Below are 14794 nucleotides of genomic sequence, written 5' to 3'. Positions count from 1 at the left end.
ACACCGAAGGCGAGCTTTGTTTATGTCTGGAAAAGTGAGTCAAATCAGTATTTCTCCTTTTGCCATTTTTTTTTAAATTACACAAAGCCGAGCAAAAGTAGAAGTACTGATTTGACTCATTTTCTGCAGTAAAAGTTAAAAAGTTTCAGGCACAGAGGTTACTCCAATGGACAACTTATCATGTTATCAGGTTACAGGGTTAAACGTAAAAGAAAATATGTATTTTTGCTGTCAGTTATATACAATACCTGTTTTGGTAGCTTGGCACGATGAAAACAAGCCAAGAACCAGCTATCTTTGCCTTTGCTTGTGATGTCAACTGACGCACTGAAAATGTAACTAATGATAACAACTGAAAAAAAAAATGCTTTACCTGTTTGTGGGTTTTTTTCTTTTTTTTTTACATATGAGTTGGATGATTTTTGAACGCCAGAAGCTTGCGGTTTTTAGCTTGGCACAAAACTACACGTTAGCCACAAATCATTCTCGGAGGTGACAACATTAATCGGCTGCCAAAAGAACCGGTTCGTTGTATTTATTGATGTGAATGTAGATAAAAGCAGCAGGATGAATTATGAAGTGTGTATCTCCATATATCTGTGTGTGTGTGTGTGTGTGTGTGTATACATAGATAAATTAAATTTGATAAGCCTGCCCTTGGAGGCAGCAGCCAATCATATTGCAGCAGGGCATGGACTGCCTAATAGGAAATAACGCCTCATGGGAATATATATTCTTGATTCGCTGCTAATATTACTGCCGTACTGGAAATCCAAGAGAGGAGCTGCCTCTCCAGTACGGTCCTGGCGTGCACACTGAAAAACAATCTTTCCAAACCTTTATTTAAAACATAAAAGATCTTTTTCAAGGGTGACATAAAAGAACATCAAAGAAAACACATGAAGGAGAAAAATGTACAACCTACAAGCACGACAAAACCACAGCAGTCCCGACACAAAAAGATTTAAAAAAAACAATCTGCACTTATTGATTGCCCCCCCCCCAAAAAAAGTACTCTACATCAAATGTTATTAATGCAGAGAGGTAAATTTCACCCAAATGAAGAGTGAACGCGACCCCCCCCCCCCCCCCCCGGCGTCCCCCGCCCCCTCTCCCCCAATCACAATCACGCGCACGCCTAGTCACGCCGCTTGCTAAGATGAGGCGCGCCGTGCTGCGGAACAAGTGAAGTCGCTCAACGCGCGCGCGACCCTTTTCGTTGCAGGTGCGCGGCGCTACCTCGCGACAGGCATCAAAGCGGCGCGGAGGAGAACCGAGAAGGGGGGGACCGGAGAACGCCGCGGCGAAGGGAAATGGTGAACTGGTGAACTGGCTCCTGCGACGGTGCGCCTGTTGAGGAGGGAGCCACTCGAGGACACCCGCCTCGTGTCCGGGCGGCCGTCATGGACGACTCGGAGCCAGCAGACGACGGCCTGCTCTCGGGCTTGAGGTGGAACCGGAGCCCGCGGGACCAAGCTCAGCTCAAGCACAAAATCCGGGACCTGCCGGGACTACTTAAACACGGGCTGCACCTGCGGAAGAAAAGCGTGAGTATCTCGCTGTAGTCGATCTCCTTCCGCGTTTGATGCTGCTCGTTAAAAAAAAACAAAAAAAAACTGGAGCGTTTTAAAAACAAGACTGGCGCTTGCTTTTGTACACGCGTCACGACTCATCCCGAGCGTGAACGTTGCAGGCGCACTGTGCGTGCTTGCGCCTTCGTCCCTAATTACCCGAATTGCTGCTAAAACGCCATACCGTCACACTCCGGTAGTCAAGGCAACCACCCTCAGGTTATACTGCACACACACGTTTGTGCTAATGGTCATGCGTGTGTAGCACATGTAACGTAGATTCAATTAGACTGTCGATGAATTCATCGTCGCCTCAGTGTGGAAAAAACAAACAAAAACAAAACATCCCATCCATCATTCGCAGCCTACACGTGAGAGTTGAATTGACATGAAGAAATCATCACTGAGGATCATAAATCATTTTCGGTGGAGTATGCCGGTGTTTCGAAGGGGTCTCGCTCTCTTGGCTCTGTTGACCTAAGAGGTGATGTACAGAAATGGTCTACAGTACTGAAGTGGTCGTCATCATTATTGACAACTAACGGATTTGCAGTTGTTTCTGAACTTTATTGGCTGCCCCGAAAGGACAAATTTTGCAAGGGAGGAAACCCAAGGCGAAAACAAACGAATCCCTTTTTAAAACCTTTAAAAAAAACACACACACACTAAGCTGGATCATTTTGCCAAATTTGTCTCGGTATGTTCATCCTGCAGGTCAGTTCCGATTTGTTTTTGTTGTTTTTTTAAAAATCCAATATGTCATGTATGTGATTTTTTTTTAACCAAGATTTCCACACACACACACACACACGAGGCCATATTTAATTTGTAAACACTGCACAACGTGTCGTCTTGTTTTGTGCACGTGCCACTTCACAGATACATTCCATTCACGTTAGAAGTCACATTTGTTTTCATAATGCGCATGACACAGACTGCTGGTTAGTTGTCCAGTTTTTTTGCGGGCGTAATCACAACATCCTGTTTTGGTGAGGAAAAAGCCGTAAAATTGACCGGATTTTCAGGGCATCCCTAGTAAACATTTATCTAAAGACTGTTCCGCCAAATCAGAAATCTAACAGCAGCTGTGGGTGACTTGTGACTGAGGTGGCAAAAAAAAAAAAACCCTGAAAATTCATCAACATTATTTTGTAGCAGAATATTGTCTAGATTTCTGATGATATTTATTGTGTTGTGTTATTTTACCGCTACGGTAATTCTTCATTATAATCAGAATTATTGATGTGTGTGTGTAGGTGCTGTAAAATTGTAAATCTGCGTGCTGAGCTGTCAACTTTTTCCCTGTCGCTTGAGCGACAGTACGATTCAAATGTTTTGGAATCACAGATTTAAAAAAATATATATTTATGTTTTTTTTATTACTGATATGGGCAATCCTAATGGGCTTTAGCTTCGGATGGAGTATAATGGAGGTAAACGCTGAACCTAGTTGACAACTAACTTGCTCTGTCTGGTGAGCGCATTTGATTTCCCAGGTCAAGTGTCACATTTTATTTCCTGTCTGTCAGTCAGGCCAAATTGTGCAGTGAGCATTTATTAATACATTCATGGTTTTATAGCAGGTTCGGAGCGTAGCACACTTTGGATTAGTCCACCGTGGAATGCAATCCGTGGGTCCAAATCTGTTTTCTCCTGGAAGCTCCTCGGAGACGGTTAGCCCTTCTTACAGGGGTTGAGCAAATTTTTCTTATACGGTCAAAATGATTTCCGACAAAGTGATTGCCGAAGCTGTGGCCTTTTTTGTTGTTGTTGTTGTTTTTTTTTTTTTTTTTTTGCGCTCAAGCTCACCAATCAGAAGTGGCCTGCTACTTGTTGACAGGTCATGCTCACTAATCAGCTAAAAAATAATAATAATAATCCTCTCGTCTCAAGCTTAATTTGAAGAAAAGCGTGAATCGCCTCGAAATCACAAGATCTGACAGAGAAATTGAAAGATCTTTTCCTAAAATCCTTCAGGCTTACTTCTTCATACAACTGGTAAAAAAAAAAAAAAAAATATATATATATATATATATACATATCCAGTATAAATAAAGGCCAAAGCAACAACAGCTGCAATAAAATAGGCAACAATGGAGGTTTAGTTTGTGATGACAGCTTATCACGAGTTGGAGGATCAAGGAATCTTCACGCCACACCTTTTGCGCTGACTCATTATGGGGCTTCTGGCAAATGGCTCGCAAGAGAACATTTGCACGCGTGTTATAAATGTACCGTGTCGTCAAAAAGTCTTTCGGAGTGATTACGGCTCATGAAATACACTGACGTGAGGAAGCCTTAAATCCCCGGGGTGTTAAACATGTCAGCCATGGATGCGAGCATTTCTCAGAGCCACCTGCTCGGCGCCAAGTGTGCGCGTTCGCAAGCATGCGGGGAAAGTTCAAACTTGGAGATGTCTTTCATGTTAACCCACGAGGAAGCTTCCCCGGATGAAGGTTTGATGAAAGGAAAGTCACACCGCGCACCAAGTGAAACTGCTCATTTACGGAGGTGGGAGGAAGTCACGTATGTGCAAATTGGATCCATCCATCCATCCATCCATTTTCATCCGCTTATGCAATGTCAGATTGCGGGGGCAGCACATTAAGCTTGGAAGCCCAAATGCTCCTCTCCCCAGCCGCTTCATCCAGCTTGTCTGGGGTAAGCCCGAGCCCTTCCCTGCCCAACGTGCCCCGACTCCTCCTTGGGGGCCTCATTCGAGGATGTGCCTGGAACACCTCACCAGGTTGGTGTTCCAAGCCGGATGATTCTAACCAGATGCCCGCACCACCTCAGCTGGCTCCTCTCGATGAGGAAAAGCAGCGGCTCAAGTCTGACTCCAAAATGAGTGCCAGTTGCAATGAAGTCTCATCGAGTCTAAACCTTCAAGTTTCAAGAAGGTCCCAAGTCACTTTGGCAAAAATCAGGCCAATCGAGTCCTCACTTCAAGTCATGGCTTTGTTTGAGGAAGTTGAGTCTAGTTTCCAGTCTCCATATTGTCCCGAGCTGCCAACTCTTAACGGCTGGTCCGTATTTTCTCATGGAACTCACTCAGCGCGCACTCGTTCCGCCGCGCTTTGATGTCTCCATTTAGCTTTTCCTTGTGTGTGACCGATCTGTCAAGGAGTCAACAGCGGTGCGAATGTCCGCGTGGGTGTGCGCGGGCGCTGCGTTGTTTGCAATCTACTCTGAGCGCAATCCATTCCTCGCAGAGAATCACCTCACGCTCTGCTGCCGCGCTCGTTTTCTTTCGCTTGCCCGGACACACTTTGAAGTCATCGCGCAGATAAGCGTGTCAGCATGTGCTCTCGCTTTACAGCCTACATCTCTCTTCTCGGCTGACAACTAATGTGCGCTCCCGTGATGGGAGGCGTGTGTTTTGGGGGAGAAGGAGGAATCAAAACAGCACCACAAAGACCTGAGTGTGCAGTACAGGATGAATGAGTCACCGAGTGGTGAGTTTGTGAGAAGAGACGAACGAGTGAGGGGGGGAAAAAGGCACAGTTTGGGAACGATTGGTACTCACCAGACAGAAGACAAAGAGATGGAGAGATAAAATCGAGCGACGAGGAAGGAACAAGGCAGGGGGGTGGGGGGGGGATGAGTGACTCGCCTGTCTGTCCTCCATCTCACCCCATATCTCAAATCATCTTTCTCCATTGAAATCAATGGAAATGCCATGAATCTGTTCAAGCCTCCACCCCGAATAAACAACAAAAAGATTTTGTAATTTTCAATAAGGAAAATTGAGGTCTGTAATATTCGACTTGAATGTTTTTATCAAAGAATAAAATGTAAAAAATAATAATAATCCAATGCGGGTCCTTGTGTGCGCGATTTGGCCTCTTGTGTCGCACAGTCATGCAGACACAAATGAGAGTTTTACAACTGTAAGCCATTCAGAAACCTGCAACAATATTAGTCGTTTTTCAGAGGATAAAGAAAACGTGTCTGTGAGAATTATTATATTCTTCAGACGTATTGGAATGTTTGTTTTTACCGCCACGCAAGCCTACTCTTTGCTAGCCCCACCCACCTATGGTGTTGCGCATTGTTTGTTAGCATACGCTAAATGGACTTTGGTTATTCGAAATACCCAGCGTGTCATTTTCTTTGTTTGATGTTATGTTTGACGGGAATGTTAAACTGGGGGTGGCATTTCACAGCTTGAAGTTTTGTTTCCTATCGGCTCGTATCGCGACAAAAGTCATGTCGGGTCACCGCTGTAGTTTGATGGTATTGTTACGTCACGTTTCAAACGGTTTTCCTTTCAAATTCCTAATTTGAACCCATTATGGAAACGATTAGCCGTAAAAGGTTAGTGAAAATGAAAATGTCTCCCCTCCGAAAACGATTCCTGGTCGACCGAGTTTTGTGACAATTGGTTTGTTGTGGTAATTCCTCGAGTAGCGTCGCGAAACATCCATTGCGTATCGGAATTTCTCTCAAGTGGATGTGAAGTCACTGTTGCGATTTTCGTGCATTTGTCTCCCTCCCCCGTCCGTCTCCATCGTGTTCGGCCACGTTTCTCTTTTTAATGAACATAATTAAAATGATCCCTCCGCAGCTCGTTTCGCTCCCTCTCCATCTGTCACGTTCATACCCCCCCCCCCCGTGTCTTGTGTGTTTTTCATTGACTTTAGTGAGCTTGTGCTACTGTATCCCCCCCCCCCCCCCCCCCCCACATGCGCGGATGCGCGTGCACTCGTCTTTCCACGACGGCATATTGCTTTACCCGTACAGTCGTCTCATCATCCTCTGACGATGTTGATCATCATCTGGGCGTTCGTCAGCTATGACGGTTTTCCAACCCACCACTTTGTGATCCCTGCTGCTTGAAATTCCTGTGGGACACGGTTGTCTCATTTGTTTGGACTGATAACAACATTTAAAATAAAAATAAAATAAGCTTGAGCTCTGATGTTCTAAAATTGCGAATTCTACTGTGATGAACGAATTGATGCATACATGTCTCAAGACAAGCACTCCATTGTCCGCAGTGTCGCTTTTTTTTTTTTTTTTTTTTACTGCCCACCGCAAACATGATGCTGCGGCGGGGAAACTACAGTGTATGACAATTTAGAGTATAACCACTCGAATAATAATGAAGGCCGAAGGCGAAGGAGGAAGCGGGTTGCTACCTCCCGCTTCTGTATTTGACACACGACAGGGTGTTAAGAACCCTGCCAAATTTGAATCATTCAAAAAAAAAAAAAACAATACATAAAATGTCAAACTCATTTCGTGTCGTCTTGCCGTGTTCGCTGAACGCACTGAAACCAACACCCTGTTCAACTGTCAACTGTCAATCAAATACCACTTGAGCAACTTGGGGAAAAAAAAAAAGATGGATGCTACTTTCTTCATCTTTTTTTATGACTACACGTATGTACTGCGTGATCGATCCGTGAAAATATAGTCAGTCACTCAAAGGGATACTTTACATATGCCATTTGATAAAAATTATTCACCCCCCCTGCTCCCCCCAAAAAAATGCAGTGTTGAATTTACTCAATTTTATCGTGTCCAGTGGCTGCACACAATAGAATCATCTGGATTTCGACCTATTCTTGAAGTAGATGTGTAGTCTACATCCAGGTTTTGTAATTACTTCCAGTTTTCCAGGAGAACTGGTGAATTATCTCACTGGAGCACAGCGGGTGCTCCACAAAATCTCAGAACTCACTCTTTGAACCTTTTTCTTTCATTTACCGCCAGTTCCGCAGTCGTTTTGCACGTCGTAAGTCATTTTAATCAGTTTTATGACCAGCCTTTCACTTGGGGTGTGTCAATAAACTCCGCTGCCGCCATACTAATCCATAAAGATTAAGAGCCTATTTCCTGGTAGGAGAAGTAGGACGTATCTTGGGTGTGCCCGGGGGGGCAACGGCTTTACAACCTGGTGTCATGGTACTCGCTATTAAGAACGGTGATCACAGTGCCCTTGTAGTGGTGAGAGAGAAAACCAGTGTCATATTTCCCCTGACTTGAAATCAGGTAAGTCGTCCCGCTCGGCGCTCGCACAAGACCGCCCTCTTAAGGTCAAGTCCATGAATCATGTGAATGAATGAGAGGCGGTTGTTGCGGCTATTGAATTGTACGCGCGGTGGCTAATTGTGCTCGGGATTGCCAAACTGGTCTTTCGCCGGCTGGGGTTGTGTTTATTTTGTGTATTTACGTGTGTGGAAGATCTCATGGCTGTGTGTGTGTGTGTGTGTTTTTTAAACAGCAATCACCTGACACAATCCCTGGACCGAGTGCAGGCCCGACAGTAAATAAGGTGAGGGCACACGGATGATGTCATCTCTTTCGTTTTGCGACAAGGTGACAGTGTGTTTGTTTAGCCTCAATACAAATGAGCTCAGTGCGGATTTTCATCTCGGGCGGGTGGGGGAGGGGGGGGGGTCATTTTCGGCCGCTTTCACAAACGCACAATGATCTCGGGGAGTGTTTTGAGAGGCGGTCTCATTTCTCTTCTTTTTACTCTTGAAAGGTGCACAATATTGATGACCCCCCCCCCTCCCAAATAATGCAACATTTTGAAACGTCAGTGCTGCTCCTGCTGCTTTTACTGTCAATTTGTTGTTGTTGTTTTTTTCTCCGTCTCAAGCCAATTGGAAACCTGAAAGGATAAAAAAGAAAAAGCGGTTCAACAAAAGCAAAGCGCTAAACTGTCATCATATGTCAAATCTGGATGCACTCAACTAATTTGTCCTACAGACGGCTCGATTGCTGCAGCACCTCACCGGACTTAACGTGTGGCGTCTGCTTGTTTGACTTTGAATCCAGGCGTCACTTCGCTGCACTATCAGGGATTCTGTTTTACAACTCAGAAAAAAAAGCTTAATACGCTAAAATAAACATCCTCTTTTCCCCGAGGGTCGAATATGATAAGAACTTTAATTCCAAAGTCTCCAAGATGAAAGATTCTTCATCAAATTTGCCCCACATCTACCATTGCTTCTTCGCGGAGTTACTTTTGAGCAATCGCAAAGAAGAACGTGTTTGGGATGTGGCGGAAAATCACAGAGATATTGCTAAAGAGATTCAAACCGGCATCTCCCGATCGTGAGGCAGATGGGCTAAACTCCACCGCACTGACAAAGATAAACATAAAATCTAAAACATGTTTTCATTGGTCGTTTCCAATACGCAAAAATAAGGAGCTCATTAATAAAACTTGAACCAAGTGTATTTGTGCATTCGCTTTTTTTTTTTTTTATGACATTGTAAAAGCTCTACTATTCCTCTTGTGTTGTTTTTTTGTTTTTGCACGTGTCTCAGTCATGCTCCCAGAGTTTCCCCTGTGCTGGCCGGGCTGTCAGAAACGGTTTCCTTTCCCACGGACCATACCCAGCTAAAGACAAGATACACCTAGCCAGAATCATACGGTACACTTGACTGTTTTTTTTTTTGTTTGTTTGTATGTCTCCTTAGGTATCGATCAATGTGTGTGATGAAGCGTAACGGCTGATTAACCAGTCAGAGTAGTTCCCCGTCCTGACCTGACAGTCAAGCTGTGCATGCTGTAAGATAACGGAGTTTTCCAGTGTATGCATAAACAAAACAACAAAAAAAATAGATACAATGCATACGGTATGCATCACTGGCGATTTTTTTTTTGTTTTTTTTGCGCGCACGCAAAATGAACATCTCATGTATTTGACAGGCGCAGTTATGTGGGCGTGGAGCTGGTGCAGTGGCTGTGCGAGCAATGCGTGTACGTGCGTTGCCGGACCACCGCCGCGCGCGTCTGGCAGGTGCTGCTGGAACTCGGCGTCCTGCTGTCCGGTAAATCCCCAAACTCCATTTTGTCATCTGCTCACGTGATCCATGCTAGCCGAGAATATTTGCCATGTCATCATTGTTTCCGTATCATCGCAATGACAAGACTGTCTTGTCTCGCCAGTGGACCAGCGAGTTGTCTTCTCGGACGCCAACACTTACTACCAGTTCAGTTTTGAGGAGTGCGACTCGACCTCCTGTGAGTTTCGTGCCAACGAAGGGGACTGGCCAGAGGCTGTTAGGCTCCTCCTACAACTTGCACCGTATGTTCAGTTTCGCTCTGCGGACAGAACCGACAGCCCGTAAGTCTCAACTCCAAGCTAATAGGTTCAATCAATGACGTTTGGAGTTGGCAAGAATGTAGATGTCTTAACGCCAAGCCAACAGGGAGGGGGTTTGGGGGGGGAGGGGTTGTGTTTCCCGTCACTCACAGAGACGTGGCAACCCCACGAGCGTCTCCATTGATCTGAACCGCAGCTCCCGCTCGCACGTAGACGTCAATTCGTTGCTCCGCCAAGTGTCTGATGTTGGCTTATTCGAATCGGAGGGTCGCAGCGACACAACGGAATGCAAAACAAACGGCACAAGTGATTTCTGTCACCCCCCCCCCCCCCCCCCGACGCAAACTGTTATTAACCGTGCAGGGGGAACGTCTTTTTTTTTTCCAGTCGAGAGGTTCACCCGCGTATCATTAAAGAGTAAATAAACAAAGTTGAAAATATTCACCCTTTGAATAGATGCCGAGGTGGGAACGCGAAGGTGTTTCCATCGCGTTGCACTGTTAAAAAACAAAAAGAAAATTGGGAAAAAGAAATGGTTGCAGAACGGTTCTGCCTTTTACGGAACCCCGACTTCAAGATAGAAGTATTGCCATGAATGTCAGTCATTCATATTGTCAACATTTTCCCACTCAAATGACTCGTTTGTGGCAATAAATACGAGCTGTGTTTTTTTTCATTAAAATAAATAATAATAATAATAATAAAATAAATTTTGTCTTTTTCATTTCTGCCTGCCCGGTTCAACTGATGAAATGGAATTGATGTTCACTGAATTGTGTTGCTGAGATTGTGTGATTGCGAGCAGGCAGACACTTTTCAGTCCTAAGTTGAATTTCCCCTCGTCAGGTTATCATCACGCTTTCCCAGTGGCAACCAGACCAGGGTGTCCTTTCTGGGGCGAGCGCGACAGAAAAGGAAAGATGTTCACTTTGAGAAAAAAAACAAAAAACTAACAAACTTGAGTTGGTGGATGTCCCGTGCACGACTGCTCATGCGACGTCCGGTATATTCCCCTCACACGTTCTTCAATATCTTCCTCTAATTCCAGCACGGATCCAAATCCCTTTACGGAGGTGTAAATCCTCAGCGCGCTTGTGCACACACCTCCGCATCCAGCGGGTGTCGGCTAAAGTTCTTTACTGTGCTTTTTTTTTTTTTTTTTTTAACGGTGTGTGGGATTCCTGCCGAGGTTTGGCGCTGAACTCAATCTGTCACTCGGATAAATGAACAAAAATCGCATATGTGGCATTTTAAACCCCCCCCCCCCCTATAATTTTTTTCATCTGTGCCAGTCTGAAAAGGTGCACAGATTTTTTTTTCTTTTGAGCCCCCACACCCCTCCTGCACCCCAATACACCGGCCTCGAAAATATAGTGCAAAAGTGTGCATACACCATAACGGAACGACTCCTTTTATCCCAACTATTGGCCCAAATAATTTGTGCAGATGCGGTTACGTATTCGACATTCTCATACGGTCTGGCGCTTTTGACTCCCGTTTCTCTTTGATTGCTGCATTTTTTTATTGTTTGCTCCGCTGGCACCTGCTGCCTGTCCACCGCACACATCCCCTCCCTCCCGCTTCACGTCCTCCGCCTGACTGTCTTTAAAAACGTTACTGGTGTGGGGCACAACATCAGTTGTTGTTTTGGAAAACACGATCTGTGAGACGAGCTGACAATTGCAAATTAGTTTCAATGTTCTCATCCAGGCCTCGCAAATGTCATCACCGGTGTTTGAGCTAATTCTAGCATGCGCTACATCGCGGAACATGACTGCACCTTGCGGCATCTTTGATGATAAACAGGGGAGGTGTTGCCAGAGGCAGTCGTGCTCACCGTCCCATCGGTGATGCAAGCGGTTTTGCGTTGCTCGAGATATATCAAACGGGGAGCTATTCTTTCGGCGGTGCTCTCTCAGTCTTCGGATCAGACTACCAGGAAATAAGTGGAGCTGTTTTTGTGTCTCTCCAAGGTCAGAGGAGGACTCTGAGGGAAACCGGGATGTCTGCAGCGAGATCCTCCAGATGAAAGCGCTCGAAAGGCTCACGTCAACAGTACGTCAATATCTGTGCGCCAAAAAAAAAAGAAAAAAAAAGCGCACTGTACGGAATGATACTCTGTGCAATTTTTTTTTCTTTCCACCCCATTTCCATTAGGTACAAAGTGAGTTGGCTGCTACCCTTGCCCGAAAGACGCGCAAAGCTTGTGAGTAAACATGCAGCCAGAGTCGATTGGGACAACACGCCTGTGCAAAACAAAAACAAAAAAACCCAAAAAGATGTTACCCGACTTCTGTCTCTGATTGTTTGCAGTATCAGAGCAGGACTCTGACATGCCGGAGACGAGCCAGCAGGACGTCCACTCACCGATTGCGGAGTCCACCCCGGTAAAACAGCAATCCATTTTCCCTAGTCCCCCCCCCCCCCCCCCTTCCTCATTAAAGTCTCGGGCGAGATTGACCATCAAATAACCCGTCTGCATATTTTTGTTCAGCTAAACATCATACACCCAAGCACAAGTACAAAATGGTGCCAAAATAGCGGATGTCCGTAACTTCTTTCCCGTGGGGGGTGTTTTCAAAATTGTATCAACACAAAGGGGGGGATCGAGAAACAAGTGTGACACACACTGCAAACAAACACATCCTGGGCTTTGTATGGATGTGCAGATGTGTGTGTGTGTGTGTGTGTGTGTGTGTGTGTGTGTGTGTGTGTGTGTGTGTGTGTGTGTGTGTGTGTGTGTGTGTGTGTGTGTGTGTGTGTGTGTGTGTGTTATCAGGCCTTCCCCAGATGAGCGCCGGTCGAGGGTGTTTTTCTAGTAAACAGAAAGTGTGGGAGTGATGCCTTCACCCTGCGAGCCTCCACGATTATACGCCACTACGGGATAGTCAAGCACACAGGAAGTGGTCACTTAACTCTTGAGGAAATTAATAATAAATAATGAAAAATAAAAATCTACCTGCCACTAGTGATAATGACACACAACGCAGGCATTTTTTTTCCCATCATTTGCCGACGTTGCGCATGACTCCCCCCCCCCCCCCATACTTTTAATCTCGATCTCCTTTCATACTCGAGCCCCCCCCCCCCCACCCCCCAAACTCTCAAACTCAAACAACATATTCACAATGATGCACTTTGCTCTTCGTTCAGCAAGGCTAACACGGTTAAAACGTTCTAAATCCTTATTAGAGCAGAGGGACGCACAAGCCAACACTCTTCCTATCCACACACACGCGGGCGTGCGCACACACACACTCCCGCCCACTTAGGCTGATAATCACTCACATTCGCTCTTTCTCCGCCAGATCTGCTGACATGGAGACTAAGAAAGAAATGCAACAGATAGAGGGAATTACAGAGTATAATGTAGAATGAATCAGATTTGGGATAATGAGACTTTAGAGATCAGAGATGAAGAGTCCCTGGATGACTTTTTTTTTTCTTTGACTCCTTTTTTCCTCAAATGGGCTTAGTGAAAGTTAGCGCATACTTCGGGATCAGGCACAACTTTTCACGGCGGACCGATACACCGAGTGTACATCCCACGAGTAAACTCTCTCCGTCATGTCTTGGGACTGTGGGTTGAGATATGTGTTCATGCCCCCCGTGTTGCAGCTGGGCGGCTCGTGCGCTCTGCGAAGTGGTGGAGGCGGCGGCAATGGGACCGTGTGTGGCCGTGAGGAGCTGACTAGCCGACTTGGCTTTGAGGCTGTCCAACGTCTGGCCAAGGATGGCTGCCGACTGCTGCAGAATCACAACTACCGCTTACCGGACAGGAGCCAGGCGGTGAGTCCAGCATGCGTCACATGCCAGTGATTGAGATCATGTCGGGTAGGATGTTAGCCAGTTTCCAGATGGTGACTTGAATGCCATGAGTAGAGTGCACTGCGACTGGAATCGACGCAACTCAGTGCCACATAGTTCTTGCAATTCTTTTCAAGCATTTTATTTCAAAACAAATCTCTGAATTCGGACCCCTTTTTGGGCCGTTTTGGCCGGCCTGTGTCACATGTTTTGAATCTTAGCCTGTTATCCAGATCTGTACCCAAAATGTAGTGGGGGGGGGGCGGTCTTCCTTCCACGAGCTTGAGTTTTTAATTGTACTGTATATCCTTTTCATTCATTTCCCCATCCGCTTATCCTCACAAGGGTCGCGGGGGGTCCTGGACCCTACCCCAGCCGTCTTAGGGGCAGTAGGCGGGGGATACCCTGAAACGTTTGCCAGCCAATCGCAGGGCACACACAGACGAAAAACCATCCACGCTCACACTCACACCGAGGGACAATTTCGAGTGTTCAATCAGCCTGCCATGCATGTTTTTGGAATGTGGGAGGAAACCGGAGCACCCGGAGAAAACCCACGCAGGCCCGGGGTGAACATGGAAACTCCACACAGGGAGGCCGGAGCTGGAATTGAACCCGGTACCTCTGCACTGTGAGGTAGACGGGCTAACCAATGGACCACCGTGCCGCCCTAATTGTATTTCCGACACTTGAATTCACTTTCCGCCACCTCATTTGTGGCCGCGCACGCATGTGATTAGGGCCTGTTAAATAACCGCCACTTGACCGGTTCGTGTCAACGTTAGTAAAAACATGAGTGTGACTTAATGCTTTGCACTTCAGTCTGTACAGTATTATGCAGCTTACACGTGTCGTGTATATTCCTGCACCACTGCTGCCGTCTTAGCTGTAGAGTCACTGCAGGCTCACGTAATGAGCAGGGAGTTAATGAAGCCGTGCGCTGTCGAGTTCTGCTTACCCGAGGGCAAAGGAAACATTTTTTTTTCCAAATAATGAAGCGAAAGGATGTCGTCTTGCGCCCTCTGTAACGGCGTGTGCGTTTCCGGCATCTGCCACACGTCACATCAGACGCGCCCTGCCTGGCCATTTGATGACGCCCAGCCTCGGGATCACATGCAAGTGCAAAAGGTGCCATCAAATCGGAAACTGTCTCAGGGATTTATTTAGCCGGTTTGGATCCCGCAAGTGTGTGAGGGAGAGCATACTTTGTAGTGGACTTTTTTAAAAAAAAATTAAGGAAACGGGTATAATTCACCCAATAATCGAACACCTGAAAATTAGGTGATCGACCCCGATTTCCAATCACGTGATCAAATGGGCACGAGTCTACTTTCAAGCAAAGGCAAATCT

The 14794-nt window shown here is 46.1% G+C and overlaps 1 protein-coding gene across 3 annotated transcripts in view; it reads left to right on the top strand.

The window, feature by feature from the left end:
• The first annotated feature begins 1144 nt into the window (after positions 1-1144).
• rapgef5a (Rap guanine nucleotide exchange factor (GEF) 5a) overlaps positions 1145-14794 on the top strand; it is a 30509-nt gene continuing 16859 nt past the window's right edge. For 2 of the 3 annotated variants that reach the window (XM_086136371.1, XM_086136370.1), the window contains exons 1-9: positions 1145-1547; positions 7801-7851; positions 8856-8962; positions 9241-9362; positions 9481-9658; positions 11611-11692; positions 11795-11843; positions 11951-12024; positions 13256-13426. In XM_086136371.1, the coding sequence (XP_085992497.1) occupies positions 1404-1547; positions 7801-7851; positions 8856-8962; positions 9241-9362; positions 9481-9658; positions 11611-11692; positions 11795-11843; positions 11951-12024; positions 13256-13426 (978 nt within the window). In that variant the 5' untranslated portion in view covers positions 1145-1403. Of the gene's footprint in view, positions 1548-7800; positions 7852-8855; positions 8963-9008; positions 9100-9240; positions 9363-9480; positions 9659-11610; positions 11693-11794; positions 11844-11950; positions 12025-13255; positions 13427-14794 lie in introns of all 3 variants that reach the window. The other variant, XM_086136372.1, reaches the window with a different exon arrangement.

Source organism: Hippocampus guttulatus, chromosome 18, assembly GCF_054856545.1.
Source record: "Hippocampus guttulatus isolate MCC_2025c chromosome 18, RoL_Hgut_1.0, whole genome shotgun sequence".
In the NCBI taxonomy this organism is placed as follows: Eukaryota; Metazoa; Chordata; class Actinopteri; order Syngnathiformes; family Syngnathidae; genus Hippocampus; species Hippocampus guttulatus.
This window is presented reverse-complemented; position numbering and strand designations above follow the sequence as displayed.